We start from the raw sequence: 26,373 nt of genomic DNA on the forward strand, positions 1-26,373 counted from the left end.
TTGAAATATCAGATATTTATTACAAAAATAAATAACATGGATGGAAAAATGAAAAGATGGATTGAGTTAATTCAAACGGGAGAATTAAACGGTATAATAGAAGATATTCAGGTTTGTAATTTTTGTAATGATAATAAATTATATATAGTATATACAATAATAATAAATAATAATAAAATAAAATAATAATTGTACCTTTTTGCGTCTATTTTCGTATTAAATTTAATATTTATATTTTTAGACAATCATACCCAAACAAAATGAAGACATTAACAGGTATATTTTTAAACTGTTATTGTATCTTTCGCACACTGCAGATAAATGCAATAGAGAAAATTATGCCATGGGAAAAGAGATCTATAAATTAACTTGTGCTCTGTGTTCAGTTTTAACCAATGTATTAAATAATAATAAATTTGTTTGTAGTTTATTTCATATCATTCGTTGCTTGTTAGCAATGTATATGTTTGATGAAGCACACAATGTATGTGTTTATTTAAAAGCAGAGAAGTTATGTTCTAATTGTTCTAACGACAATGTGAGTGATATGTTAGTAAAAATAGCTTATTTGTGGCATAATGCAGTTAATAATAAATTTCTTATTCTACAAAAAGATCCATCAGGTTCCAAAGATAATCTACAATTAAAAGATATTATAAAATATGAATTAGAAATGATACAGATTGCATATCAAAATTCCACAAAGCAATTACTTTCAAAGATTAGTTCATATTTGGATAAAATTATAGTCATGAATTCAGAAACAAATAAATGTTTATCTGATTTCTCTACATTTACCACTGATTACTTAATCCAGACGAAATTACTATTTAACATTGAAGAAAAGCATGTCATATGTCGTCATATGCTTCATATAACAAGTAGAATTATGTGTGAAAATATTAATGAAAAATGCCTTAAGTCACCAACCAAAACTTTAAATACTATGAGCAATTATTTTAAGAAAATTTTAGTTGAGGATGAAGAATGTTACCAATGTTTCCTATTGTTTGAGTCTATATGCCTTATACTTTTAAAGCCAGTTGAATATTTAATAGAAAATGATGTTAAAACGATTCAAAAGTTGGGCAATAGTTATGAAAGACTTACAAAAAGCTATGGATATACAGGATCTATTAAATGGGCTACATTCAATATTGTCCATATTTTAGAACCATTGTTTATATATTGGGAAACATGTATAAAAAGTGAGAAGAAAGTGTATATAAAAAATGACTTATTATTGGAAATAATGAATCTAGTTGGATCTATGAGTATATGTTTTATCAAACAGACATCAGACAAATGTAAATCTTGCCAAAGTGAAAATTGTATGGTCAGAAAAGATATATATAATGCAGTAGCTATAAAGACCAGATGTATCAATTTAATTAGCAAATTTTCTACAAACGATTTATCAAAAGATATTTGTGTAATAGCTAGAAGGTTTTTGGAGCAAAATATAGCATTTATCTATGAAATGAAAGAATGTAAATGCAAATTGTGGACACATTTATGGTCCATCTCCAGCGCCTTGATTTATAACTTAGGCATAATATCTGGTTGCTTTTATGAAGAAAGCATATTTTTATTTTCTTTGTTATTTACTTCTATTATACGGTTTGATGGAATTGAATCAAAATCGCAGCATATCAATCTTCAGAAGCCCATTGCTTTCATATTACATAAAATAAGTAGTCTTCATTACAATCATGGCATGTACAGAGAAGCAATGACTGCAACTGCATTAAATGCGCTATTGAACTACAATGATCCAGATTCAAAAGCATTTCGCATGTGGACAAATATAAAACTTAAGTCTGTAACTTCCAAGAAAATTATGGAAATGACCATGCTAGCTTGTTTGAAGAAGGATAAATCAAAGATAGAAGAATTAGGATTAACTGTCGAATTATCAAAATACGATCTTGTAGAATTATGTTTAAAGGAGGTGAAAGGTTTACAAGAAGCAAAAGTTAATCTATCTGTTGCAATTCAGAAAGTTCTTAGCGAAGTGGAAACTTTAAAAGTAAACCCAATACAATACGCTTACATGGTCCAAATGTTAGTATGTCATTCATTAAATTTCGATGACAATGAAGATATGTTAGAATGTATTAAGCAAGCTATCTCAAACTTAAAAGAAATTCAGGTGGATTACTCTGTTTTGTGTTTACAAGCCAATTTAGAATTTTACATCTTTGTAACACAATTGCATGCTGTGAGCAAAAGGACTCAGATCGAAATCGAAAATACGAAATTCACATTGTATGCTCCAAAAATAAACGAAATTGGAGAAAATGAATCTCGTAACGTAATACCAGCTTATAGCTTGATAAATATCAAGGAAGACTCTAGACTTATGACATACTTACAGGTACCAATAAAAAAGTGGGAGAGATGTTTAAAACAAAATCTCGTAAGTTCGATTATCGTTGCATCTTCCATTATATTTTTACTTAAAATTAATTCTTAAATATTTATGTATATTTATATTAATAGAAGGAAGTTGCAAAGGGATACGAACCATTGATAACTTTACGTACATTAGTCATAGCAGGTGAATATGCTCATTTATACAGGTACGAAGAATGTGAAATTAATATATGGAAACTTGCATATGCATTAGCATTTGAATTACAAGATAATTCTACAATTATTTATGGTACATAAATATTAAACTTTCTTTTTTTAAAACATATGGAAATTATAATATTAATTAGAATATTATTAACTTCTTAGTTATTGGACGTTGCATATCTTTGAGGTATATTAATTACGAATGGATTAATACTGCTAAAGAGCTTGTCATCAAATTAAAAGATAATAATGATGAAGATATAATTTACGCGATCGCTATTTTTTGGATAAGCTTATCAGATTTTTACTTTGAATGTAACATGGTAAGTTTATTATCTATGAATTATTGAAAACATTATAACTATTTCATATATTTTATTCTTAGCATGATGAAGCTAGAAAATTACTTGATGAGTCCAGAAAGCTACCAGGGATTTCTTTCTTCAAAAATATAGCTGTATACTTATACAGCCTCGATAGAATTTTATACAATTGCTATTTATACAAAGAAAATATCAAACACGAAGAGTACACTCGATATATTGTTGAAACTTTGTATTCTCTGGTTAACTTAAACGAGGAACTTTCTGAAAGAAAATGTAAAATTTTTGTGTATAAACGCACTTTCTATCTTCGTAACTTGTAATATTATATTCCAATACTTTTTTTAGGGAAACCTCAACATAAGTATCTGTTTGGATTCGACATACTATTCTCTGCCACTGTTAATTTGTCCTTACGAATGAACTGTTTATTATCTTTCCAAGAAATTAGCGCTCATTTAGTAAGGCGATTAAAAACAGCACAAATATTGGGGGCAACCATAAGAGTTGCGGAAATTTTAAAATCCCTCTGTTACATCGACTTATCACGTACACAATTAAACGATTGTGAAGTAAAACTTCAAGGATTGGAACATATTCTAAATATTGAAACATTTAAATTATCCATGAACAGTAATCTTGTGAAAATGAATAGAGGAAATGTTTTAATAACGCCAACTCGAACTATAGATCCTATTAGAGATCTTCCTGAGAATAGTACCTCACCAGTTCTCCGAAATAAAGTGTTTGATTTACCTGAATTTATGTGTCATAAAGATTGTAATTGTTATGTTTGCCAAAATACATCATATCATTATTTGGTATTTACAAGTACTCATATTAGAGCACAATTATATGCATTACAGAAAAATACCACAGCTTCGTTACAACATTTCCATGGTGCATTTAAAATAAAGGAAAACTTGATAAAAACAAAAAGATACATATTATCATGTAGTAATGAATGTCTTCCTTGGCAAGAACGTTTTTACAGTATAGATTATGTATTATTATTAATAAACTTCTCTTATTTCCTGAGAAATTTTTCGAATACAAAACAAGAGAAAATAATGAATATCATCTCTTTACTGATTCGAATATGCAATGTGTGCAAATTGAAAGGACATCCAATATACATGATTGTTGAAGAACTGATGCTTGATTATCGTTTTCAAAATATATTTAATCCTTCTGATTACTCTAGTAAGTATTTATGTATGTATAAATACAATGTAAGTTGAAACATAAAACTATATTTAATTTTTTACAGAATTCACAGTTCCAGATGCTTCTGATATCGACATAAGTAAATACGTGCAAAAGTCGAGCATTGAAGGAAGTATTTGTATAACACCAATTATTAATAATACTCGAGTGAAGAAACCTATTACTCTTCGGCGTAATCGAACTCCTCCTCTTTTAAAGTTAACCAAAGTTAGTATGAACTTCAGTGACGATGAAGATACTTCTTCACCACCATCCAGATACAAAAAGACAAGATCGCATAGTAGATTAACGAGACGAAAAATTTTCGATGAAGAATACTCTGAAACTGTTAATCAATCCGAACAGGAAACAAATCAATTCAAAAGGAGTTTGTCGTTGCAGAAATTGATTGACACAAAGCAACACAATTCGAACGTTTCAATAAAAGATGTAATTAAAAAGATCGAACTATTAGCACCAGAAATATCAGAACATTTGAATGAAATAATAGATAATGTAGACGAGCTTGCAACAAGCGAAAATGTTCAGAAATTAATTGAAACAGTTGAAAACTTTAAAGCGAATACAATTTTGCAAAAAAATTCTAGAAAAACACGAAATTCAAAGAAAGCAACTTCGAATGACTGTAGTAAGATTAATGAAGTGATCGCACTATTTAAGGATTTTTCTATCAACAAAACAGAAGATAATTTGAATCCAATGAACAAAGAGAGTGCAACGTCTGAATTTCATGAAGGATCTATATCTTTTATGAAAAGAGATACTTTATTGTATCAAAAACAGGATAGAATTAACGAAGAAAATACAGAAAACTTGGACCAAAATAATTTAGATAATTTGAAAAAAACACTCACACGTGGAAGTGAAAATACTAGATTAAAAATTACAAGAAGATGTATGGAACACAATGTTCTAAATAAAGAATCACATAATGTAAGAACTAAAAAATCAAAAGAAAAATGATGATATTATAATAATCTGATACAACACTACCAATATTGCATATTAAATATTAAAAAGTTGAATCATTAAGAGACTGGTATTATGTATGTATTTCTTATTAAGTATTAAAGTTAATTTATAATGAAAAAAATACCAGATATAATTAAAAAGTTTTTCTTAATCACATTATATGTATTTTATGTACTGGTGTTATGAAGTAATTAAATATATTTCGTAAAATTTTTAAAAATATTTATTAAAATATTTCACATATGTACACATCTAGTAAAAAATAGTAGGAGTTAAAATTACTTAATGATATTACAAATGAAAGATTTGTTTACCTTATCACTACCCATTACTTTTCCTTTATAACATCTTATAAATAATAATTATATTTATTCCAATTAAATACTTTACAAACTTCATCCAATATTTTCGACAAAAAATTTTCCTCTGCAAATTTTTTTAATATTCTAAGTATCACACAAATTTTTGTATCGTTATATGGTATGGCCGATAATAATAAATAAATTGTTGCATTATTACCTAAAAGGAAAACGTAACATTTTATAATTTTATAAAATAATAAGTCAAACATTGAAAACTATTCACATGAGTTACTGTTTTAAGTGATATAAAGTATGAATAAAAACGATCAAACAGCGGCAAAGTTAACAGTTATTACATACATTTTTTAGAATGGATATGCAAGTATAATCAATGAAAAGAAAATAACACTTAAAATTTTTGTCAAATCGAGTGAATAATTAAGTTAATAAATTTTTTCATTTACAAATCTTTTTATGTTCTGTTTTATATACGTTTGAAATCAAAAGTATATAAGAATATATTCATATCACTATATAATCACAAAGCACAGATAAAATTTATAAGTTACATTGCATATGCACAGTATGTTTAACTTTTCGCAAAATATAACAATTTTGTTTCTTTCTTTCACTGGAGCAACAAAAGTTTTAAAAGAAAGAATACTTTTATATGATTTAATGTTACAGTAATATACTCTCATTGCTTGCATATGTTGCGAGAAAATCATTTGCAAAAAGTGTTTACTTTTATAACAGTGTATACAGATACATGAAACTGATAATGAGTACCTTTATAAAAGAAAACTGTTATGGCTTTATTTCCTCAAAATAAAGATATGTTGCAAATTTTTAAATTTCATGTGAATACACATTTAAATCTTAACAAAGTTACAAACATAATATATTTTTTGTACACATTAATTTATTTTTTTCAAGAAAACGGGAAAAACAGAAAGAGAAAAACCTCAAATATTTTAACTATTTGGAATATTAATAATGGCAAAGTCATAACATATAGTTTTAAAGTAAAATGCAAATAAATGGCCAACATAAACTGTAACATTATAACGTAATTAGAAAAATATCAAAAGAAAATTGTAAAAGATGCTACTTGATTGTGTAACAAGAAAGACAGATTAGAATTTCTTATTAACACGTTCAAAAATGCAACATTATGGCAATAAATGCATTTTTATTTTTTTCTGCCATACAAAAATAATATGAAACTACAATAGCCAATAATCACAGTCTATAAATGGGTATAATTCAACTCAGAGAATTCATTTCTGTTCTGTTTAAAACTCACACCTCTCCCTATCTCTTCTTGATTTTTAGCTAATTCCATCAAAGCTAAAGCTCCTAGCCATTTCTGGCTATCTTCTGGAATTGGTAACTTGATAATATTATCCTCCTGTTTAAGAACAACTACTTTTAATCCTGTTTCAGATTCAATTGGCGGTACTTTTGAAATTGCATCTTTATTATTGTTATTGTTATTATTGTTGTTATTATTATTGAAACTTCCAGCCAACATTAACACAGTTGGTCTCGTCACATTTTCGCTAATATGAGAGTTCATAAACGTATTTTGTCTGGAAATATCTTTTTGAGCAAAATCCCGAATTTTCACGTTAGACTGATTTATTGGAGATTCAGTCGTTTCGTTTCTTAAATTACTGTCCCAATACGTATGATTCGGACTTTTGAGAGGTTCAAACTTAGAAATAGAGTGGTTAATATTGGTTTTCATTTGGTTCGTGTTATTCGAAAAATTGTTCATATGATGCTGTGAAGAATTCCAAATGTTTTGAGATAATGTATTTGATGTTTCAAATACATATTTTGGTTCTTCTTTTACAGATGGTTCTAGAGATTCATTTTCAGTAGCTCTATCCCAAGATATTTGTGTAGATGTATAAGGAGAATCTACTTCTGACTTTGCAAGTTCAATTTCCTTACATGCATTTAAACATGAATTATCTAACAGGGCAGACGAATTATCGACAGGTGAGCTCCACTGCATTTGGTTACCATTAATTTTAAACGAAGTAGTTATAGGTACATTGATAGGTTTAGTGTCCCAATTTAAAGGTTTTGCTAGTTGCTGTTCCAAACAAGCTTCACGTAACCATCTTTTCTTTGGCTGCAGTCTATCTAATGGTCTTCTTAAGGGAGTAATTGCTAACTTTGTTGATATTTCTTCATCTTCAGATGTTTGTAATACTGCTGGATCTTCATCTTGACTTTCTTCTTGACTGTCTTGACTCTCTCCACAATACAATCTTTGATTAGATTGCTTGCAATCTAGATTTTCTTGCTCTCCTGTTGCATCCATCATCAGACCTTTTCTAGACTTAACCCTTTTGTGATTTTCTGAACTACTCTTCCATGTCTTTTTCTTACGTTCATTCTTTCCTGTAGGTGTTCTATCCTCCCTTTCCCTGGACATTTTGTAACGTTCTAGCCATCTAGTAACATCATGAGGTAATTCAGTATTCTCTGATACTGGTTTTAATACAAAATCATCAGATCGTGTGAGAGTAGCATATGGATGATCTGGACAATGCCTATTGGCATGCGTAAATCTCATTTCACAGCCAGGTTCTGTACATAAAAAAGGTTTCTCTCCTGTGTGCAGTCGTTGGTGGGTCTTTAATTGCCCTGATTGCGTAAAGGCTTTTGTACATCCAGGATAATCACATGGATATGGACGTTCCCCTAAAATAATAATTATTCATTTGTAACAAAAATTCATCCTCGAAAATAAAAGAATATCTACAAATGTGTGGGTGCATAAAAAAATCACTAAATTAAATTTTTAATATATAAAATATTAACGTCTTTTTTAATGACAATTTATAAATAATGATTAATAAAAAGATTGATTAAAAAAGTGCAAATTAAAGTTCCTAAAAGAAATACATATGCTCTCTAATGAACTATTTTTATAAAATAAATTAAATAAATAAATAAAGAAAGAATTTAAATAACTTTCCATGCAGTAAAGCAATTTAGGTAGGAAAGCCACAAATCATTTTTCTTTCCTTTAAACAAAGAATATTTCGAAATTTATAAAAAGATATTTTTTTCCCTCTATTATAAATAATTTTTTATTGTTCGATGCAAGAAATACTACAAAAATTTCATATTCAACGAAATCGATTCATTCACGCCAGGCTGTTTCTACAAATAAGTCATTTAATTATTTAAAGTACGTATGATGGCGATTGGCGGGACGCGTGACCGCACCGAGTTGGCCAAACCGTTAAAATCATATGGCTGTACAATCTATTAACGGGCCGTGTGATAACTTTTTTTCACAGAAACTTCAATCGAAATCGCTTCTATTCTCTATAAAACATGGAAAAACGATCAGATTAACGCTAAAAATAACAAATAATGGATACCTGTGTGAGTACGCAAATGTGCTTGGAGGCTTTTTTCTCTAGGGAATACACGGTTACAATAACTACATTTTATACTGCTCGGTGAGGTGCTTCCTTGCATCATAAGATTGGAAAGAGCATCGGCTCTTGGTCGACCACGACGATGACTTTCCGAGCCTCCTGAACGTGACCGAGGCCCGTTTCGCGTGGCCACCACACTATGCTCCCTGTATTCCGGCGACGAGCACGAGCTACCCGGACTAAGATTCACGTTTCTCGCCTCGTCGCCCCAGTTCCACGGATAAAGCATGCTATCGCACATTGGCGGACTGCACGGCAACGCTTCTGTCAATAGACGCGTCTCACGCTTCGGCGTGTGCAATTCCATTTCACGTTTTTCACCTCACTCTCGCCCGCCACCTTAAAAAGTTCGTGTTAGTACAACCACCTACTCTCTTTCTCTCTCTTTCTTTCTGCCACCCTTTCGTATACCGCGTGCAACTAGTGAACCGCCAAAATGTAGTATATACCCGGTTCGACTTGTGTATATGTATATAAGTAAATATGTATGAAGTGGGTTTATAATAATAAGATAAAGTTAATTTATAATCGATTAGACAATTAAATTTCTTTTTCTAAACTGACGATTAGCTCGGGAAACAGGATAGCAATTTCTACTACGTCTTGTATTGTTGGCATCGTCTTACAGACTGTTTTCTACACGCGGCTTCATTCTCGTGCGCGCGCATTCTTTTCCGAGCAACGCGCCGACCAATCAGAGGCGTGGCGAAGGAAGAAACGCGTAATACAAAGTTAGCCTATTATTGTTACTTGTATAAGGGATTGATTAATCTTGGTAAATTATTTGTTGTTATTTTTTACATATACTTAAATTACATATTTGGGTACTAAATATTTGTATAAATAAATAAATTGTAAATGTTTTCAGAAGTAGAAAATATGTAATATGTATCTCACAAAGTATTTTACGCTAATTTAACAAATGAAAGAAAAATTATAATATTCTAGGCGGTGTGTAAAGAATATTATTGTAATTAAACGCCTGTACATTTGAAACTTATTGTTATAAAATAATAGTTACATATTGCTTATATGAAGATTTGTTGAACACATGTATATATTATATATTTATGTATAGTAAAATATTATTGAAAACAATTTTTTTATTTGTAAAATATTATTATATATTAATATTGTATTTTGAATTGAAGAAACTTTGATTTTAAAACTTTTTCATGTTCACAACTTCTATTTTACATAAGAATGCGGCATAAGGATTTCATAAATGGTTTATACTTTATGATGTACTTATACATGAAATGTAAATTGAAAAAAACATGTCATATGTTGTTAAAAGAAATACATACTTAACACTATTGATACCATTTTCCACCTTACATGTAGAAAATCGTAAATTATCTTACTATTGATTTACCTATAGTTTTAATATCGTGTTCTTTTATTTAACGTTTTTCCAGATTTAATAAATTTTATACTCAAAATAATAATGTTTCACCTAAATTAAGGTTGAAATTCTATCAATTACATTCATATCCTATATGTTTTAAACAAAAAGAAGACAAAACATAAATAATAATAACATTATATATACTTTATATTTACTATATGTATTTAAAATTATGTCTATATACATACTTCATCTAATTAGCAAATTGCAAAAAGGTACATATCCTCAGATATAATAAAGTACGTTTATTTTTACATTGCAGAGAGATAATAGACTCTCATACAACGTAAATATGTACGTATATGTTAAGTATATAAATAATACAAAATTTAATCAGGTAACATAAAAGGTGTAATTCGGCGGACGAAAAATAACTCCGGGGAAACGATCTTCGAGAGAAACTTTTAAACAATATCATTGCATAATATGCGGTCATACGAGATTTTTAATTATTAAATAAATCGTAGCCATCAGGTATCGAACATCATTAATACAACTGGTTGATATTTTTTATTTAAACGCTATGAAATATGATATACGATAAAAAATAGCGTGTATAAATATTATTATACGACAATAAGATAAAGTAGTATAAAAGATAAGAAAATCTATTCAGTTGGCGTTAAGTAATTCATGGAAATAATGCCGGTTTCTTTGAGAACGGCAGTACGAAAAACTATCTTGCTTTATCGATGAATATTAGTTATTTTGACAATACAATAGGATTAAAATTAAAAATTTAATTTTAGAGGGTGATTTACTGTCTGAAACGATATAAAATTGACGATATAAATAATATTGGTGGGGAGGTGGCGCGCTGGGTGCAAGACAATTATGCGGTCCCTCCCTGAGCACAGACCTCGTGGTGAACTATTCTCCGACTCAGCCATATTGAAATATTGGATGTCTCTGTTACACAAGGGCTCAAGAGTAGCCGTGAAATTTTCGCGTGATCCTCGACGAATAGAGGATAAGAGACATCATGGAAAATATGTACAGCATTGCCGTTACCAACAAGTTCTCGTTAGCGTTGGGTGATGACGAAGATCCGCACGAAAAGCTCCGAGAAGAGGAACTAAAGAAGGAAGCTAGGAAAAAGGAGAAGCTTTCGGAGAAGGAGAATAAGAGTAAGCAGCCGGACGCACAGAAAGGAACCGGTAATAAAACTCAAAAAAATCGCGTGATCAAGGATTCCCAACAACAACCTTCCAAGGTCCAAGATTTGAAGAAAGATCAAGGTTAGTCATTTTTCATTGCGTTCTTGCCTCGTGCGCGGTATTATGGCCGTCGCTCCTAGTCCCTCGTGGGTCCATGTGCTTTTGATATTTTGCCGCACACTTAACGATTTTCTCGTTCTGTTGCTAATCATTTCTTTCTATTAATTCTTTCAATCAATGCTATTCTTTAAGTTCGAACAATTTGTATGGATTTTATTGTACCAATGTTCATGTTTCTTGTAACTTTTTGAGAATTTTTTATACCGCATAGTGTGAGGTTCTCGTATCGTAAAAATAGAATTTACCAATGGTGACCCCACGTGTCATTTAACAAATAATTACGATAAGCTGCTGTGATTTATCTCGAAATTTTTACACAATCGTTAAATATGTGCAGGATATTAATATAATTTAATGAAAAATGATTTCTGCGTTAGGTGATTGGAGATTGTATTATATTTTATTGTTTGATGATTTATAAAAGGCTCTTATTATTTTTGCTGCAAATAATCGATATACTATATTAAAATTATATTAATATGTATATGTATGTGTTTTTGCTTTGACTGTGTAAGTTATCCAGAAGCTACATTGATCAATTCCATAAATGAGAAAACTAATAATATATATATTCTATATTACTTTTTAAAATTTACCCTGGAATTTATTACTATTTATACTATCTTATTATTTTACTATATTCTTTTTAAAGAATTAAACATTAATTATTTACTTAGATAATGAAATTGAGAGATGGACAAGAGTTGTTTGGTTTGGCATGTAGCAAGAGGCTCATATGTCAAAATATAAAATTAATATTATGAGAAATTACTTTGATAATATAAAAGTTTTTATGTATTCTAAATCATTAGTAACTGTAATTATGCATTATTTACAAATATAAATTTTGTTGTACTTCTGTTTTATATTAAGCTATTATGTAGATATATGAAGCATATATATAAATTACTAATTTTTAATAAATTTACTATTTGTAACAATTCCATTTTACTTATTAACATTATGATTCTTTTTATATAGTTGGCGATAAAAAGCCACCGCAATCAAGAACTGGTGGTGGAAATCGTAATGTCAAATTCTCTGGAGAAAGTAGAGAAGAACGGAACAATAGGCGTAATCGTGAGGATGGTGAAAGAACGCCTCGTGGTCAGGGAGAACTAAGACGAGGACCTCCCGGGTTAGTATACAAATATAGAAAAAGAAAGAAGTGTTGACAATATTTTTATTTCTTTTTGTAATCTTTTATTTTTTAATTCTTCAGTGAGGGACGTGAAACTCGAGAGTTCCGAAACTCCACTGATAATCAACGTGGTGAATACGGGGAGCGTAGGGGTCGTGGTGGAATGCGCGGAATGGTGCGTGGACGTGGTGGACCACGCGGTCGTGGAGGATATGATTATCGTGGAAAACGTGAATTTGATCGTCAATCTGGTTCCGATAAAACGTATACATAATTTTTCATTTATTCTTGTTGAATTATATCCCGATAGGTATTTAACATTAATAAATCCATTGTTTGCATGTTTAAGCAGTGGAGTTAAACCAGTAGACAAAAAAGATGGTGCTGGTAGCCATAACTGGGGTACCCACAATGATGAGATTGAGTAAGTATTGATTCTAACAAAATTGATTTAACAAAAATTCACGTTTTAATAATTTGTGTTCCTTATTCTATTTTCAGAGAAAGTTTAAATCAAGATAATCAAGATTGGGCTAATGAAAAACCTGATGGAGATGCCAACCAAACGACCACAGAAACAAAAGAAGGAGAGATAACTGCAGACACGGTGGAAGAAAAGCCTGCCGAGGAAGAATCGCGCGAATTGACTTTGGATGAATGGAAAGCTTTACGTAATAACAGAGTGAAACCTCAATACAATTTACGTAAAGCTGGAGAAGGTGAAGATTTGACTCGCTGGAAGAAGATGTATGCATTGGAAAGGAAGAAGGAGGGAGTAGATGAGGAAGAAGAAGAAGAAGAAGAATATGATGCTGCTGCGGAATATCCACAACGTGTAGGGAGACAAAAGCGTCTTTTGGGCATTGACATACAATTCAGTGATTCTCGACGTGGTTCTGGTGGACGTGGTCGAGGACGAGGTCGTGGAGAACGTGCAAATGGTCGTGGATTTGGTAATCGTGGAGCTCCTAGAGATGGAGATTCACGTGGTCCTGTAAGTATTTGTATTCGTTTTCGATTGAAACTTAGTGTGTGTAGATGTAATGCAAATTATATATATTTCTTACTTCTAGGCTTCACAATCCGAACAGAGGTCGCCCCGAGGACGTCAAAATGCACCCAAAGTAGATGATGAAAATGATTTCCCCTCATTGGGATAGGTGGTTTCACTTGTCGTCTACGATACAATATCCCACCATTATCACCAGCATCAGTACTACTACCACAGATAAAATTACCACTAATACTAAAACTATTACTATCAACATTTTTGCGTCAGTGAAAAGGTTATTAATGCATAATACAGTACACCCTTGCAAGCAGATACGTAATTTACCTAAATAAATCGTAGCGCTTTGAACGCGCTCTTACATATTGGCACATTAAACATACATATAAGAAGTCGCATGATATGAAACAATGTAGATCACGATCCTTTTTTGTACTTGTAATAACTCAGTTCATCCGTAACTAGTTCTTAAATTCTAGTTTACGGATGAGCGGTATTAAGAACGAGGCTGGATATTCATGGACTTGTTGAATAATTATAAAACTTGAATACTAGATAAAGAATATGGCTGAAAGACTAAGCGGACCAGCAGGAGTATAAATATCAAAAACATTTTACACAATGTAGTTCGACGCTGCTTAAATCTGAGTGAAACACACAGTTCCGAATAGAAATAAAAAAAAAATCCACCTGTATGCCAGGAGGTGAGACAGTTTAGCCTAGATTTTAATTTTGACGTTGTCGTATATAAAAGGCCTAAGGAGGCTGGCCATAGCACCGACTCTTATAAACTCATGTATAATAACTTGTTAGGCGGTAAATTTTAAACATTCTTTCTGTTTTATAATTTTTATATGGTGTTTGAGGAAGCCTTCGTGCATAAAACATATGAGACTTTAAAAAAAAGTGTGTATTTGTATCTAAGAAAACATCTATGATATTAAAAGTGTCTATTTAGGTATATACTAAGTTTGGCTTATATAGAAGTATAGAGATTTTTCCTTTCAAAGATGTAATCGGTCTGTAAGAAGTTAACATTTAAGTAAATATTAGAGAGACACATACAGACATAAAATACAGATATACACAGCTTTACATATATATTGTATAACGAGTTTAAGAAAATGGTCGATACATACATTCAGAGGGACAGATAGGATGAATCCAGTCTTATATAGTTACGTTATACGTCGATTATCATGTTCTTAATTATGACCTGCTATATTAGTTATCATCTATTGTATTTGTTACATGTAAAATGAAGAAATACCACAGCCAAAAAATCCAAACCCTCTCCATAAATGCGAAAAGAAAAGTAAGAAGAGCGTTATTAAGCTGTTTGAAGCTTAGTTATATGTGTAAATAACATATTTACAATAATAAATTGTGACACATGAGTCACTTTAGACTTGACTACTTAAACCAGTCGACTTATGAAGAGATATTCTACAAAGGGTTTTTATTTGTGCAGTATGTAAAGAATGTGAGTACAAAGGAGATTAAAAACAAAAACAAAAAAAGTGCGTAAAAACATCTTACATCGAAGATTTTCGCTACAAGGTATAATGGAAAATTGGGTGTCACCAAAAGCTATGCGAAGGAAAGAGAGAAAATACGAGAAGTGCTATACCCACCCAATAAAGTTATAAGTCAAATTCCATTGTAAGCACCTTGTTCTTCTCGTTCTTTACGTATGTCGCCTAGGAAACACTATCGGTTCGTCTTGAATTGAACGCCTTCTTGAGCTAATACAATAGGAATGTAGTAATCAATCTCAATTTGAAAACAATTCGAAGTTTTTCAGTACTAATTGCTTCGAATATGATTTGATAATTAAAACATTTGAAATATTGTATAAATCTTGAATCGATAAATATTCGATAAATATTGTTTCGATAAGTTTCGATAAATATTGAATGATTTAAAAGATTTCAAGGTTTCAAAACTGACTGAAAATTTAAGCTATTTTTACAGCTATTATATATTAATGAGACCATTAATATCTTAAATAATAATCATAATAATTATACATCTTTTATAAGATACTAACTATCTTGTTAATATATTATACATACAAGCCACTGAAGGTAAAATATAATACAAAATATAAGACATTGAATACTTATCAATTTTGAAATTTATCAGAACTTTCAGGATCTATTAAAACTACCAAAAATTATCGAAGCTTTAAGGATTCAGGATTCTCCAAAACTTCTAAATGCTTCAAATATCGAATCATGTTTGAAGTAATTTGAATTTTATTAAATATGTACATATTCGAACTGATTCGCAAGTCCATGTAGTGATGGGATTTGAAACACTTCGAATTGTTTCGAATCTCTGTTAATACGTTTTAGAGCTTGGAAGTCTTGAAAACGTTGAATGCTCGGAAAAATAGGTTTGAAAGTTTTGAGAATTTTGGTAAATTTTAAGGGCTTGGTAAGTATTTGATATTTTACGAACAGTTTTAATATATAAATATTTTTTTGTCTAAACGGTATATGGACATAAATTTTTAACGGAAGCCATAAACACGTTCATTTACGTTATTTATCTTTTTGTATATATTGAGAGTGTTGGCAAATTTTCAAATTTGATTGTCTCAAAAACGAGGCCTTAAAAAAACATCTTATTCTACATTTTCGACTTATTTCCGCATGTAGAATTATCTCCTTGTCTATTCCTGTCTAGTTAGAATTAAGCAAATTCATGTTTTCAAACCATTATTATAAATTATAAGTGGTGTATAGTGTAATATAATAGTAGTAATTAGTGTTTAAACCTGCCAAGACTTTCAAAACGTGCTGAAATCTTTAAAGACTCAAGATAAAAGTTGGATGTAGTGGAAGACTTTTAAGAGTTACAATGATGTTAAAAATGATTCATATTTCCATAGTCTCGTAAAGCTTGGAATCGTTTCGAGATTGAGATTCGAATGTTCATCGCTAGGTTGATGGTTCGAAAGCATATCACTAGTTTTACCAGCTTTTACTATTAAAGTAAACAGTACAGGGTTTCAGCCACGGGAGGACGCGGCATCTGTAAGTCCGATAGAGTATCCCACACACAACCGTAAGAAAGAAAAGGAAAGTTGGGAAGAAGAGAGTGATAGAACTAGTCAAGGAAAGACACTGAACCGTGGGAAAAGCTTGACGAGAGGAACAGAGAGAGAAAGATAATGAACAAGCGGCGGCGCATGCCGTAGCCACGGCCCCCAACTTGCTCTAAACTCGTGCAGCCTGTCGCTGTCGGTCGAATTTTAATGGCGGCTCATTCCGATTCTCTGTTTAGTGTTATTATCAAGTAACGAAACGGTATTTATACTCTTTACGCGTTACTACAAGAGATAATAAGGAGTTCCATTAAGTCTAAACCGTGCGTTTCGTTGTTTCATCGTTCGGATACTATATCAGAGACCTGTATCAAGGACATAGTGAGTGCATATCCGCGATGTGTCGTAGCGACTCTGGCGTACGAACATTCCATCGTGTAGTCGTGTTATACACTTTGGCTTTTTCATGAAAAGGGTTGACTCTACGTGATAAATCGAACTTGTTTCCTTTTATTTTAATTCGTTGTATATATGAAATTTTCGTGAATCAAGAGAAAAAGAAGGAAAGTTAACACGAGCTGACTGATGATCATATCAGATCGAGCGAATCGAAGCTGCGAGCTTTTTTCATGCTGGAGGTAATTCCTTTTTCTTTTTCAGTAATTACCCGTGGATATTCTCGTGTTTTATGAGTGTTCCTGGGAATGTTTATGAGTTTCTAGAATATTTTATTGTTGAGTATTGAGTAATTTAGTACGTTTGTGTTTTGTTAGACGATTATTGACAAGGAGTAGAATATCCTTGCCTTTGTGCAAAGACACTGGCCTTAACTGTCAAGTGCAGCTATGCTGCTCGTACTAATGAAGGGCGGTGCGTGCATCGGTGTTACTCAAAAAGTGTGGAGGAGCCATCTGCCCTAGCCTGACATCGTCGTCGAAATGTTTTAGTATCGAAATCGGTCAGTGATACATTATTTACATTTTGACAATTCACTTTTGGATTATTATATTTAATCATTGTATGGCTTGATCGTGGATGTTCGTGTATTTAGATACGTAACGTAAACCTGACAAAATATGAATGTTCGAAATGTCTTAATGATATATCCTGATGTTTCTTCGACATTTTCGTTTTGTCTCTTATAATGTTTTATTTTGTTAAAATTATTTAATTTTTTTCATGTAAATTAGACTTTTTCTTAAAATTTAATATATTGTCAATGTTATTTTATGAACAATTTTTTATTTGGTTAATTGGTAGATATTGGTGAAAAATGTATGTGATGTGTGAAATTTTTTTAAGAATAAATAACTAATTGTAATTGTGGTTTTGAAATGTTCCAGAGGTGCCAGGCAATGTGCATCATGTCGGTGCCTGGATACATGTGTAATTGGTAGTACTATATTGATACTGGCCTTCTACCAGTGGGACAAATACCCTTATTATATTTTCTAAGCTTCCTACCCTAGACTTGTACATGCACAAACGCACACGCATAGCGTGTGCGCATGTGCTTTGTCAACTATTGCCTACACATCATGAGATTCTTGGGATTTGTATCATTTCCCATTTCGCCTACTGTGTTATCTCCTAAACTGCTACTACCATTTCATCGATTATCCTTTTCATCCATGTCTGTTGCTACCTGGTTCCTGGTGGTACTGGTAACTGCAGCCATAGATACACCTGCTAGTACTACTCCACCTGTGCAAGAAAATAGATCGTTACACATTGTAACACAGTTTCCTATGGGAGATGGTCAAAGATATGGATTTTATCCTCTAGATCCAAATACAACGAGGGAAGGTGCCCTTCGATTTAATCACCTTACTATAGATCCTGCAACAGGAAGATTATATGCAGGTGCCATCAACAGACTTTTACAGTTAGATTCTAATCTCAGACTGGAGGAATATGTTTCCACAGGTTAGCTATTCATTCTTTTTATGAGAATTGTCTATTTTATAAAAGATATATATATATATATATATATATATTTGTACTATGGAAACATTATTAAAAAAGTTATTGTTATCCATTATTGTTTTCAGGACCAAGATTGGATAATCCTCAGTGCCATGCAACAGGCTGTCCTTCCAGAGACATAACTACATCTTTAATGGACAATGTAAACAAACTATTAATCGCTGATCTTGAATCACAAACACTGATTGCATGCGGTTCCCTTCTTCAAGGTGCTTGTGAAAAGTACAAAATGTCAAACATATCTATTAAGCCGGAATTCATTCCCCATAGTGTAGCAGCAAACGATGAAAGCTCTTCTACATACGCTTTTATTGGGCCCGAAAAATACAATGCTTGGGGACAAACGAATATACTCTATGTTGGTACTACATTCACTAATAGAGGAGATTACAGGCATGACGTGCCTGCTATTTCTAGCAGAAATCTTCACAATTTAGAATTCGCGGAGTATACGTTCAATAAACAGTCAATCGTATACATCGACGTGAAATATCGAGACCATTTTCTGGTTAAATATGTGTATGGGTTCAATGCCAACAACTATGCATATTTTGTATTGGTACAAAAACAGTCTCATCTTCCTGAAGAAGAGGAAAAGGGTTACATCTCTAGATTGGCTCGAAGCTGTATCAATGACCCAAATTATGATAGTTATACAGAAGTGACGCTACAGTGTACTGTTAATTTAGGAGATGGAAAATCGCAATCTTATAATTTAGTGCAAGACGCGAAAGTGGCACCAGCCGGTAGTGATATAGCCATGCAATTGGGTATTTCCGTTGGTGATCCCATTTTTGTCTCCGTATTTTCTCCAAGTAGAGGAATCACGAACGAACCGCTGTCTCGGTCAGCACTTTGCGTGTACAGTTTGCAAGAGATTGAAACAAGATTTACTGAAAATATCCATATGTGTCTCAATGGTAGTACTAAATATAGAAACATGGGATATGTCAGTGGTCCTATACAAGATGGAAAATGTCCTGCGGCAGGAGTAAGTATAAAATTTAAAGAACTGAAATATTACCATTTGAAAATATTGCATATTTTTATTGAGTTGTGTCTTTATTTTTCTATCCAGACAGCGGGCAACATTTTGCACTTCTGTGAAGTGGGTTTGAAAATCTCCGGAATGTCACCAATTGTGGGACAAGCAATTTTACATTTTCCTGACGAATTCATTACCTCTGTAACAATAGCTAATACAGAAAGTCATACCGTTGCATTCTTAGGTACTAACGACGGTTCTCTGAAAAAAGTTTTACTTTCTGGAAATGAAGCATTCGTCTACGAAAATATTGTAATCGATAAAGGAAACAGATTGATGCCTGATACTTTGATTTCTCCAGATGGAGAACATATTTACGTTTTATCGACTTCTAAAATTTCTAAGGTGCAAGTTGAACATTGCAGTAGTTATACTAATTGCAGCAGTTGTCTAGACGCGAAAGATCCTTATTGTGGATGGTGTTCATTAGAAAAAAGGTGAATATCTAATTTTTTTCTTCATTATTTCTTTTGTTTAATAATATTAATGTATATTTCTAGATGCACAGTTAGAGGAGATTGTCAGAAAGCAAGTCATAGTAGTCCACGATGGTTATCTTTAGGTACAGGACAACAATGCATTGATTTCGAGCAAGTTCTTCCAGATCGTATGCCTATCAATCAAATGACCACCGTTCACTTAACAATCAGAACTTTACCCGAATTACCAGCAGGCGCAAATTACAAATGTGTTTTTGGTAACGCCGAACCTATAGATGCACTAATGACCGGATTTGGATTATCTTGTCCTACACCACCCGTACTTGAAAGACCGAATATACCAGACGGGGCCGATCATGTTCTGGTACCTTTATCTGTGCGCTCTAGTGAAACAAATAAAGATTTTGTCTCACGAAATTTCGCTTTCTTCGATTGCTCTAGGCATACCGTGTGTACAGAGTGTGTAAAATCTCAATGGGCCTGTAGTTGGTGTGTCTATGATAATAAATGTACACATAACACAAGCTGTCAGGGTATCATTTCGGGAGAAAACGTAAGTGTATTAATGTTTAGATAAAATTTAGTATTGTTATGAAAAAGATAACTTTCTGCTCACAGAATCAAGCAAATTTAGCTGCGCATGGAGCACAATACTGTCCAAAGTTCGTTCAACGCCAGGAACCATTGATGTTACCTAACAGTGTACCCAAAGAGATAGTGCTCGAGGTTGAGAATTTACCGCATCCTCAAGTAGGACACAGTGGTTTCCAATGCATCGTCTCAATCGAGGGTGCTAATTTAAAAGTACAAGCTCGTGTCGATAGCAGCCGTTTTATAGTATGTGATAAAACAGTTTACTCGTATGAGGCGGTCACTGGCGAATACGAAGCAGAGGTAACGGTTGTCTGGAACATTAATCATCACGTGGACAAAACTACTATCATCCTTTATAAGTGTGAAGTGTTGGGTTCGCATCGCGAACACGCAGATTGTTCCCTTTGCGTGACCAGAGATGCGCGTTTCGAATGTACTTGGTGCGGTAATAGTTGCGTGTACCGGCATTCTTGCTTGCACTCGCCATTTACCGAGTGTCCGAAACCGAGGATAGACATGATTAAACCTCTCAGTGGACCGATCGAAGGTGGAACATTGGTCACTATCGAAGGTAGTAATTTGGGGCTGAAAGAAAGCGACGTGGATGGAAAAATACATATTGGTAACACACCATGTACTTTAGTCGACTATGAAGTGTCCGTACGCATCGTTTGTCGTACAGGAAGACACGAAGCAACGGACACTGCCTCTGTAGTGGTTGGTAATGACGCTGGTTACACTGAAAGCGCAGTGTTATTTAATTACAAGGATATACGATTGTCTGGTGTTTACCCATCAGTTGGTCCACAAAGTGGTGGTACGCAACTTGCCATTACTGGAATGTATTTAAATATTGGTAGTACTATATCAGCCTACCTAGACGAGTTAGCATGTCATGTTAACGCCACGCAAGCGAGTAGTACCAGATTAACTTGTGTAACAAGTAAATCCGATAGAGTAAGAAGAATCGACAGACTGACTCTTAGCATAGATGGTGCGAATCGCACTTTAATTGGTAATCCCTATAACTACACTCATGATCCTACTATTATGGAGATTAAGCCACTAACAAGTTTTGCTTCTGGTGGCCGTATGATCACCGTTCACGGCACCAATCTAGATACTATCCAGAAGCCCGAAATGGAGGTATACTTCGACAATGAACTACTGCCAGTAAATAGGACTGTTTGTACAGTATTAAACCCGACGCAGATGGAATGCCCAAGTCCTAGTGTTGCTAAGCGGTTCATGACTCTTCGACGTAACGGGCGTGCTACTGCTAATAGCCAAAGCACACCACCTCAATCATTAAAGTTAAAGGAATCTCAATTATCCTTGAAAATAGCATTTATTATGGACAATGTGGAAAGTGTACGAGATTTGGAAAAGCATTTTAAGAGTCTTAGAAATCGCTTACTTTATGTGGAAGACCCGAAATTTCTTGCCTTTCCGCGTAACATTAAATTATATAAAGGTGATACACTAGTTATCGAGGGGGAAAATTTGATTTTTGCCAGTGATGAGTCTGATGTGAACGTTACTGTCGGTACAATGCCATGTAACGTGACTTCGCTTGCTCTAACTCAATTGGTTTGCATTCCTCCTGATCAACAACCAGCTGATACGGATGAACTTGGAATTAAAACTGAAAATGGTTTACCCTTGGTGGTAGTACGTGTGGGTCGTAGCCTAAGGTTCCCCATTGGTTATCTGCGCTACGAAGTGATTAAATCTTATCCGATCCCACCAGAGGCAATTGCTGGAATAGCTGCTGGCACTTTTGGTCTTGTGTTTCTGTTTGTTTTAGTGTTAATAATATATAGAAGGAAGAGTACACAAGCAGAGAGAGAATATAAAAGGATACAGATACAGATGGATACTCTGGAAAGCAATGTTAGGATGGAATGTAAGCAAGCATTTGCTGAACTACAAACCGATATGACTGATTTAACCGCTGATCTGGAGTCGTCCGGTATTCCGACTTTAGACCACAAGAATTACATTATGAAAGTATTTTTTCCCGGTGTTACGCATCATCCTATATTAAATGATCCTAGATCACGTAGTAATGTGTCTCGTACAAACTACGATGCTGCCATGATCCAGTTCGAGCAACTGATCAATAATAAATACTTCGTATTAACGTTCATCGAAACCTTAGAGGCTCAGAAAGACTTTAATATTAGAGATAAAGTGAATGTTGCATCATTACTTATGGTCGTCCTGATGGGTAAGATGGAGTATGCGACTGATATTCTCATGAATCTTTTACTAAGACTTATTGAAAAGGCAGTGAACACAAAGCATCCTCAGTTGATGCTTAGAAGGACCGAATCCGTGGTAGAAAAGATGCTAACTAACTGGATGGCTCTTTGTATGTACAATTACCTTAAAGACTATGCAGGTTCCTCTCTATTTTTATTGTTCAAGGCAATAAAGCACCAGATAGAAAAGGGTCCTGTGGACGTGATTACGTACGACGCTAGATACTCGTTATCTGAAGAAAGGCTACTCCGTGAACAGATTGAGCACAGCGTGGTCACTCTGCATGTCGTCCAAGATGATCTCGATGAGAAAATCCAGTGCAAGGTGTTAGATTGTGATACTATAAATCAAGTGAAGTCCAAGATCCTAGATGCTCTCTACAAGAATACTCCTTTCTCACTGAGGCCGTCCGTTCATGACGTAGATTTGGAATGGAGACACGGTAGAGGCGGACATTTAACTCTTCAGGATGAGGATCTCACGTCAAAGTGCAGCGGCGAATGGAAAAAGATAAACACGTTGGCGCATTATGGTGTGAAAGAGTCAGCAGTGATGTCGTTGATTCCTAGACAGAACGATGGCTTTTCCGTCGCCTGTAAACCACCGTGTCACAATTGTAAACCATCGCACTATCATCATCAGCAGCAGTCTATTCATCACCATGCACATCACCATCACCTACATCGTCACGCGAATCACTGTTCGTCCACGCATCTTCCATCCACACCTAATCACAATCTAATTAGTCCTGTAATGTACAATCATCCCGTTAGCGGTTTATACTTCGAATCTCAACATTCACCGCCGATCATAACAGCAAACGGCGACGTAGAAAGCGGTCATGGAGGTAATCAACGATTATATCATTTGGTAAGGCCTATAGAAGAAAGTCACTATCCGCCAGGTATGGGTTTCACCGGTAGCAAGCATCATCATCCAGAACGAACACACAAAGCCATCCCTGAAATATTTTTAACGAGATTACTATCGACGAAGGGTACCGTTCAAAAGTTCGTCGATGATTTTTTGAATACGATTCTAACAGCGAACGAAGCATTACCCAGTGCTGTAAAATGGCTGTTCGATCTCCTGGACGATGCTGCGAAGCAACACGGGATCGTTGACCCGGAGGTACCGCACGCATGGAAATCGAATAGTTTGCCGCTTAGATTTTGGGTGAATTTTATTAAGAATCCAGACTTCATGTTCGATATAAATAAGTCCACGACGGTTGACTCGAGCCTCTCCGTGATAGCGCAAACATTTATGGACTCTTGTTCGATGACGGAACACAGGCTGGGGAAAGATTCACCGTCGAATAAGTTACTCTTTGCCAAGGACATACCGCATTACCGAGAGAAAGTGGGTCGTTTTTACACAGATGTACAAAGACTGCCACAAATCACTGATCAAGAAATGTCTAGTGCCATGCAACAGCTGAGTGCGTCACATGCAAATGAGTTTGATGTGATCGCAGCACTAAAAGAACTTTACATCTATGTCAGCAAGTATTATGAACAAGTAAGTATCTTGAAAGCAAAGCTTGACTCTTTTTTATTAAAATGTTTAGTTTGTTGATTGGTAATTTAATTAATGGAATATTGCATAGATCCTAGAGGCCTTGGAGACAGACGCAGGCTGTCGTAAATTACATCTAGCCCACAGGCTAGAGAATGTCGCGTGCACACTCGAAGGAGAGGAAACCAGTGCCTGCTGACACAACCTCCTCATTGCTATCCCAGGACCCGTCAATCTCTCCAGAAACACTGACTAGTGCCTCCATTTCATGCATCAGATACACCTCGTTACATATGTACAAATCTACACACCATGTGAATAACAATGCCGTAAAAAATACGTGCGATTTCGTTAAGGCTAGTCAGGCGATAGTTTTTCTTAGGATAAATTAATCCTGGCTGTAGTATTTACGTCTATATGTCATGGCCGTATCGAAATACGCTCGTACACACGTACAGATGTTAGCAAAATGGTAACAAAAGAGAAAATGATGAACTCTAACCTTTAAACCTGATCTGTTTTTATTAATATTGTATATTTCATTTATTTTACTATACATATATATATATAGTATATTTGTAACAAATTATAAGAAAACGACGAAGGGAATCTCAATGCAATCGGTGGAATCTTCGTTAGTAAGGGATATAATTTATCTTATGATCGAAAAACTATATCTCCGGTGACGTAGCTGAATATTGGTCCGCCTACGCGTTTTAAGGATTTGAGATGCAAAATTCGTGCAAAAAATACTTATTAAAAAAAAGTAAAAAAAAAACAAATGGAAATTAATGATTTCATTGTTGGCCGAATGTCTATACGTGTATACGTAGTATATATAACACGAAGAAAAATAACGTATGGGAACGTTAAATAAGAGAAAAAGCCATAGTGTCCACCAGACTGTCTGTACAAAGGGAGTACGGCAGCAAGTAGTCTGTGATCCGAGCACGAGTGGCTATGCCTACTATCTTCATTACGATATATATATTATTAATATGTTATATATTATATATATATACATAAAAAATATATAAAGCAAAGGTCACGCAACATACACCTCCACGGATTGTAGTGAGCTAGTTAGAGAGGGTCTATATATGTATTATAAGTTGAGGGTAAAGAACCCTTTTTCAGAAAAAAGAGAGAACGAACGAGAAAAAACGTGAGTGGGAGAGAGAAAGAGAGCGTGAGAGAGCAAGGAACGACACTAAATTAAGGCAATTAAAGTAATGTTAAATGAAAGGAAAAAGAATTGGCTTCTCAATTAAAAGTTGTGAGAGCAGTTCAGACTACTCTAGGCCTATCTGCGTATATTTAGTACGTAAAAAAAGAATTCTTTTCTATTACATTTTCTGTTCATTTTTCAGTCTGTTTTTATTTACTTTATACGATTACATTTATATATATATGACTGTTGCTACGATCTGGAAGGCCACTATGTGGATCATATAATGATTTTACAACCACTATAGGAGCTATATTATATCTATTATTGCTCTTACTACCATTAAGTTGTATTATTATCTATATAGATATAATTATCGACTAATTGCCCATTCAACAATAGTTATTATGGTATATTGTTAAGCATAAAGAAAGCACATAATAGATGCAAAAAACGAGAAAGATCTTTTATATTGTATACCGGCGAGGAAGTTTCTAGACTCTTAATGAACGCGAATTAAAAAAAAAATGAAAAAAATGACAAAAAAGAAAACACAGTAGAAGGGAAAATTTTATACATGTCTGGTTGTATTTTCGCCG

General features: G+C 33.5%; 4 protein-coding genes and 1 long non-coding RNA gene across 5 annotated transcripts; 3 read left to right on the forward strand and 2 right to left on the reverse strand.

The window, feature by feature from the left end:
* Window positions 1-36: 36 nt before the first annotated feature.
* LOC100745408 lies at window positions 37-5,159 on the forward strand. The gene is made up of 7 exons (XM_012383567.3): window positions 37-111; window positions 242-2,419; window positions 2,503-2,665; window positions 2,743-2,903; window positions 2,966-3,179; window positions 3,252-4,106; window positions 4,174-5,159. The coding sequence occupies exons 1-7, from the start codon at window positions 37-39 to the stop codon at window positions 5,091-5,093; spliced, it is 4,566 nt and encodes a 1,521-aa protein (XP_012238990.1). The 3' UTR covers window positions 5,094-5,159.
* Window positions 5,160-5,323: 164 nt separating this feature from the next.
* On the reverse strand, window positions 5,324-9,178 carry LOC100745574 (probable serine/threonine-protein kinase tsuA). The gene is made up of 3 exons (XM_024366389.2): window positions 8,812-9,178; window positions 6,711-8,122; window positions 5,324-5,621 (listed from the first exon to the last, which is right to left on the reverse strand). Exons 1-3 carry the CDS (start codon window positions 9,176-9,178, stop codon window positions 5,556-5,558), a joined length of 1,845 nt encoding a protein of 614 aa, XP_024222157.1. The 3' UTR covers window positions 5,324-5,555.
* A 1,931-nt stretch (window positions 9,179-11,109) lies between these two features.
* Window positions 11,110-15,128, forward strand: LOC100745853 (plasminogen activator inhibitor 1 RNA-binding protein). The gene is made up of 6 exons (XM_003488155.4): window positions 11,110-11,517; window positions 12,538-12,694; window positions 12,779-12,961; window positions 13,050-13,121; window positions 13,199-13,691; window positions 13,771-15,128. Exons 1-6 carry the CDS (start codon window positions 11,262-11,264, stop codon window positions 13,855-13,857), a joined length of 1,248 nt encoding a protein of 415 aa, XP_003488203.1. The 5' UTR covers window positions 11,110-11,261; the 3' UTR covers window positions 13,858-15,128.
* A 32-nt stretch (window positions 15,129-15,160) lies between these two features.
* On the reverse strand, window positions 15,161-16,814 carry LOC117151462. Its single transcript, XR_004461416.1, has 2 exons — window positions 16,699-16,814; window positions 15,161-15,451 (listed from the first exon to the last, which is right to left on the reverse strand). It is a non-coding gene; the product is annotated as an uncharacterized LOC117151462 (long non-coding RNA).
* A 48-nt stretch (window positions 16,815-16,862) lies between these two features.
* LOC100744410 (plexin-B) lies at window positions 16,863-25,388 on the forward strand. Its single transcript, XM_003488142.4, has 8 exons — window positions 16,863-17,396; window positions 17,532-17,716; window positions 18,102-18,684; window positions 18,810-19,735; window positions 19,823-20,226; window positions 20,290-20,782; window positions 20,848-24,609; window positions 24,698-25,388. The coding sequence occupies exons 3-8, from the start codon at window positions 18,267-18,269 to the stop codon at window positions 24,803-24,805; spliced, it is 6,111 nt and encodes a 2,036-aa protein (XP_003488190.1). The 5' UTR covers window positions 16,863-17,396; window positions 17,532-17,716; window positions 18,102-18,266; the 3' UTR covers window positions 24,806-25,388.
* Window positions 25,389-26,373: the final 985 nt, after the last annotated feature.

Source organism: Bombus impatiens, unplaced genomic scaffold (genome assembly GCF_000188095.3).
Source record: "Bombus impatiens unplaced genomic scaffold, BIMP_2.2 scf_0217, whole genome shotgun sequence".
In the NCBI taxonomy this organism is placed as follows: domain Eukaryota; kingdom Metazoa; phylum Arthropoda; class Insecta; order Hymenoptera; family Apidae; genus Bombus; species Bombus impatiens.

Bases quoted from the DNA above. Each gene is read 5' to 3' on its own strand.
- LOC100744410 (XM_003488142.4), top strand. From the start codon at position 18,267: ATGTGCTTTGTCAACTATTGCCTACACATCATGAGATTCTTGGGATTT. The intron at 18,685-18,809 runs GTTAGCTATTCA...TATTGTTTTCAG, and splicing joins GGAGGAATATGTTTCCACAG to GACCAAGATTGGATAATCCT. The intron at 20,783-20,847 runs GTAAGTGTATTA...TTCTGCTCACAG, and splicing joins GTATCATTTCGGGAGAAAAC to AATCAAGCAAATTTAGCTGC.
- LOC100745853 (XM_003488155.4), top strand. From the start codon at position 11,262: ATGGAAAATATGTACAGCATTGCCGTTACCAACAAGTTCTCGTTAGCG. The intron at 11,518-12,537 runs GTTAGTCATTTT...CTTTTTATATAG, and splicing joins AGATTTGAAGAAAGATCAAG to TTGGCGATAAAAAGCCACCG. The intron at 12,695-12,778 runs GTTAGTATACAA...TTAATTCTTCAG, and splicing joins CTAAGACGAGGACCTCCCGG to TGAGGGACGTGAAACTCGAG.
- LOC100745574 (XM_024366389.2), bottom strand. From the start codon at position 9,178: ATGGAATTGCACACGCCGAAGCGTGAGACGCGTCTATTGACAGAAGCG. The intron at 8,123-8,811 runs GTATCCATTATT...TTATTATTTTAG, and splicing joins ACATTTGCGTACTCACACAG to GGGAACGTCCATATCCATGT. The intron at 5,622-6,710 runs GTGAGTTTTAAA...TTTTCCTTTTAG, and splicing joins AAGAAGAGATAGGGAGAGGT to GTAATAATGCAACAATTTAT.
- LOC100745408 (XM_012383567.3), top strand. From the start codon at position 37: ATGGATGGAAAAATGAAAAGATGGATTGAGTTAATTCAAACGGGAGAA. The intron at 2,666-2,742 runs GTACATAAATAT...TTAACTTCTTAG, and splicing joins TAATTCTACAATTATTTATG to TTATTGGACGTTGCATATCT. The intron at 2,904-2,965 runs GTAAGTTTATTA...TTTTATTCTTAG, and splicing joins TTTACTTTGAATGTAACATG to CATGATGAAGCTAGAAAATT.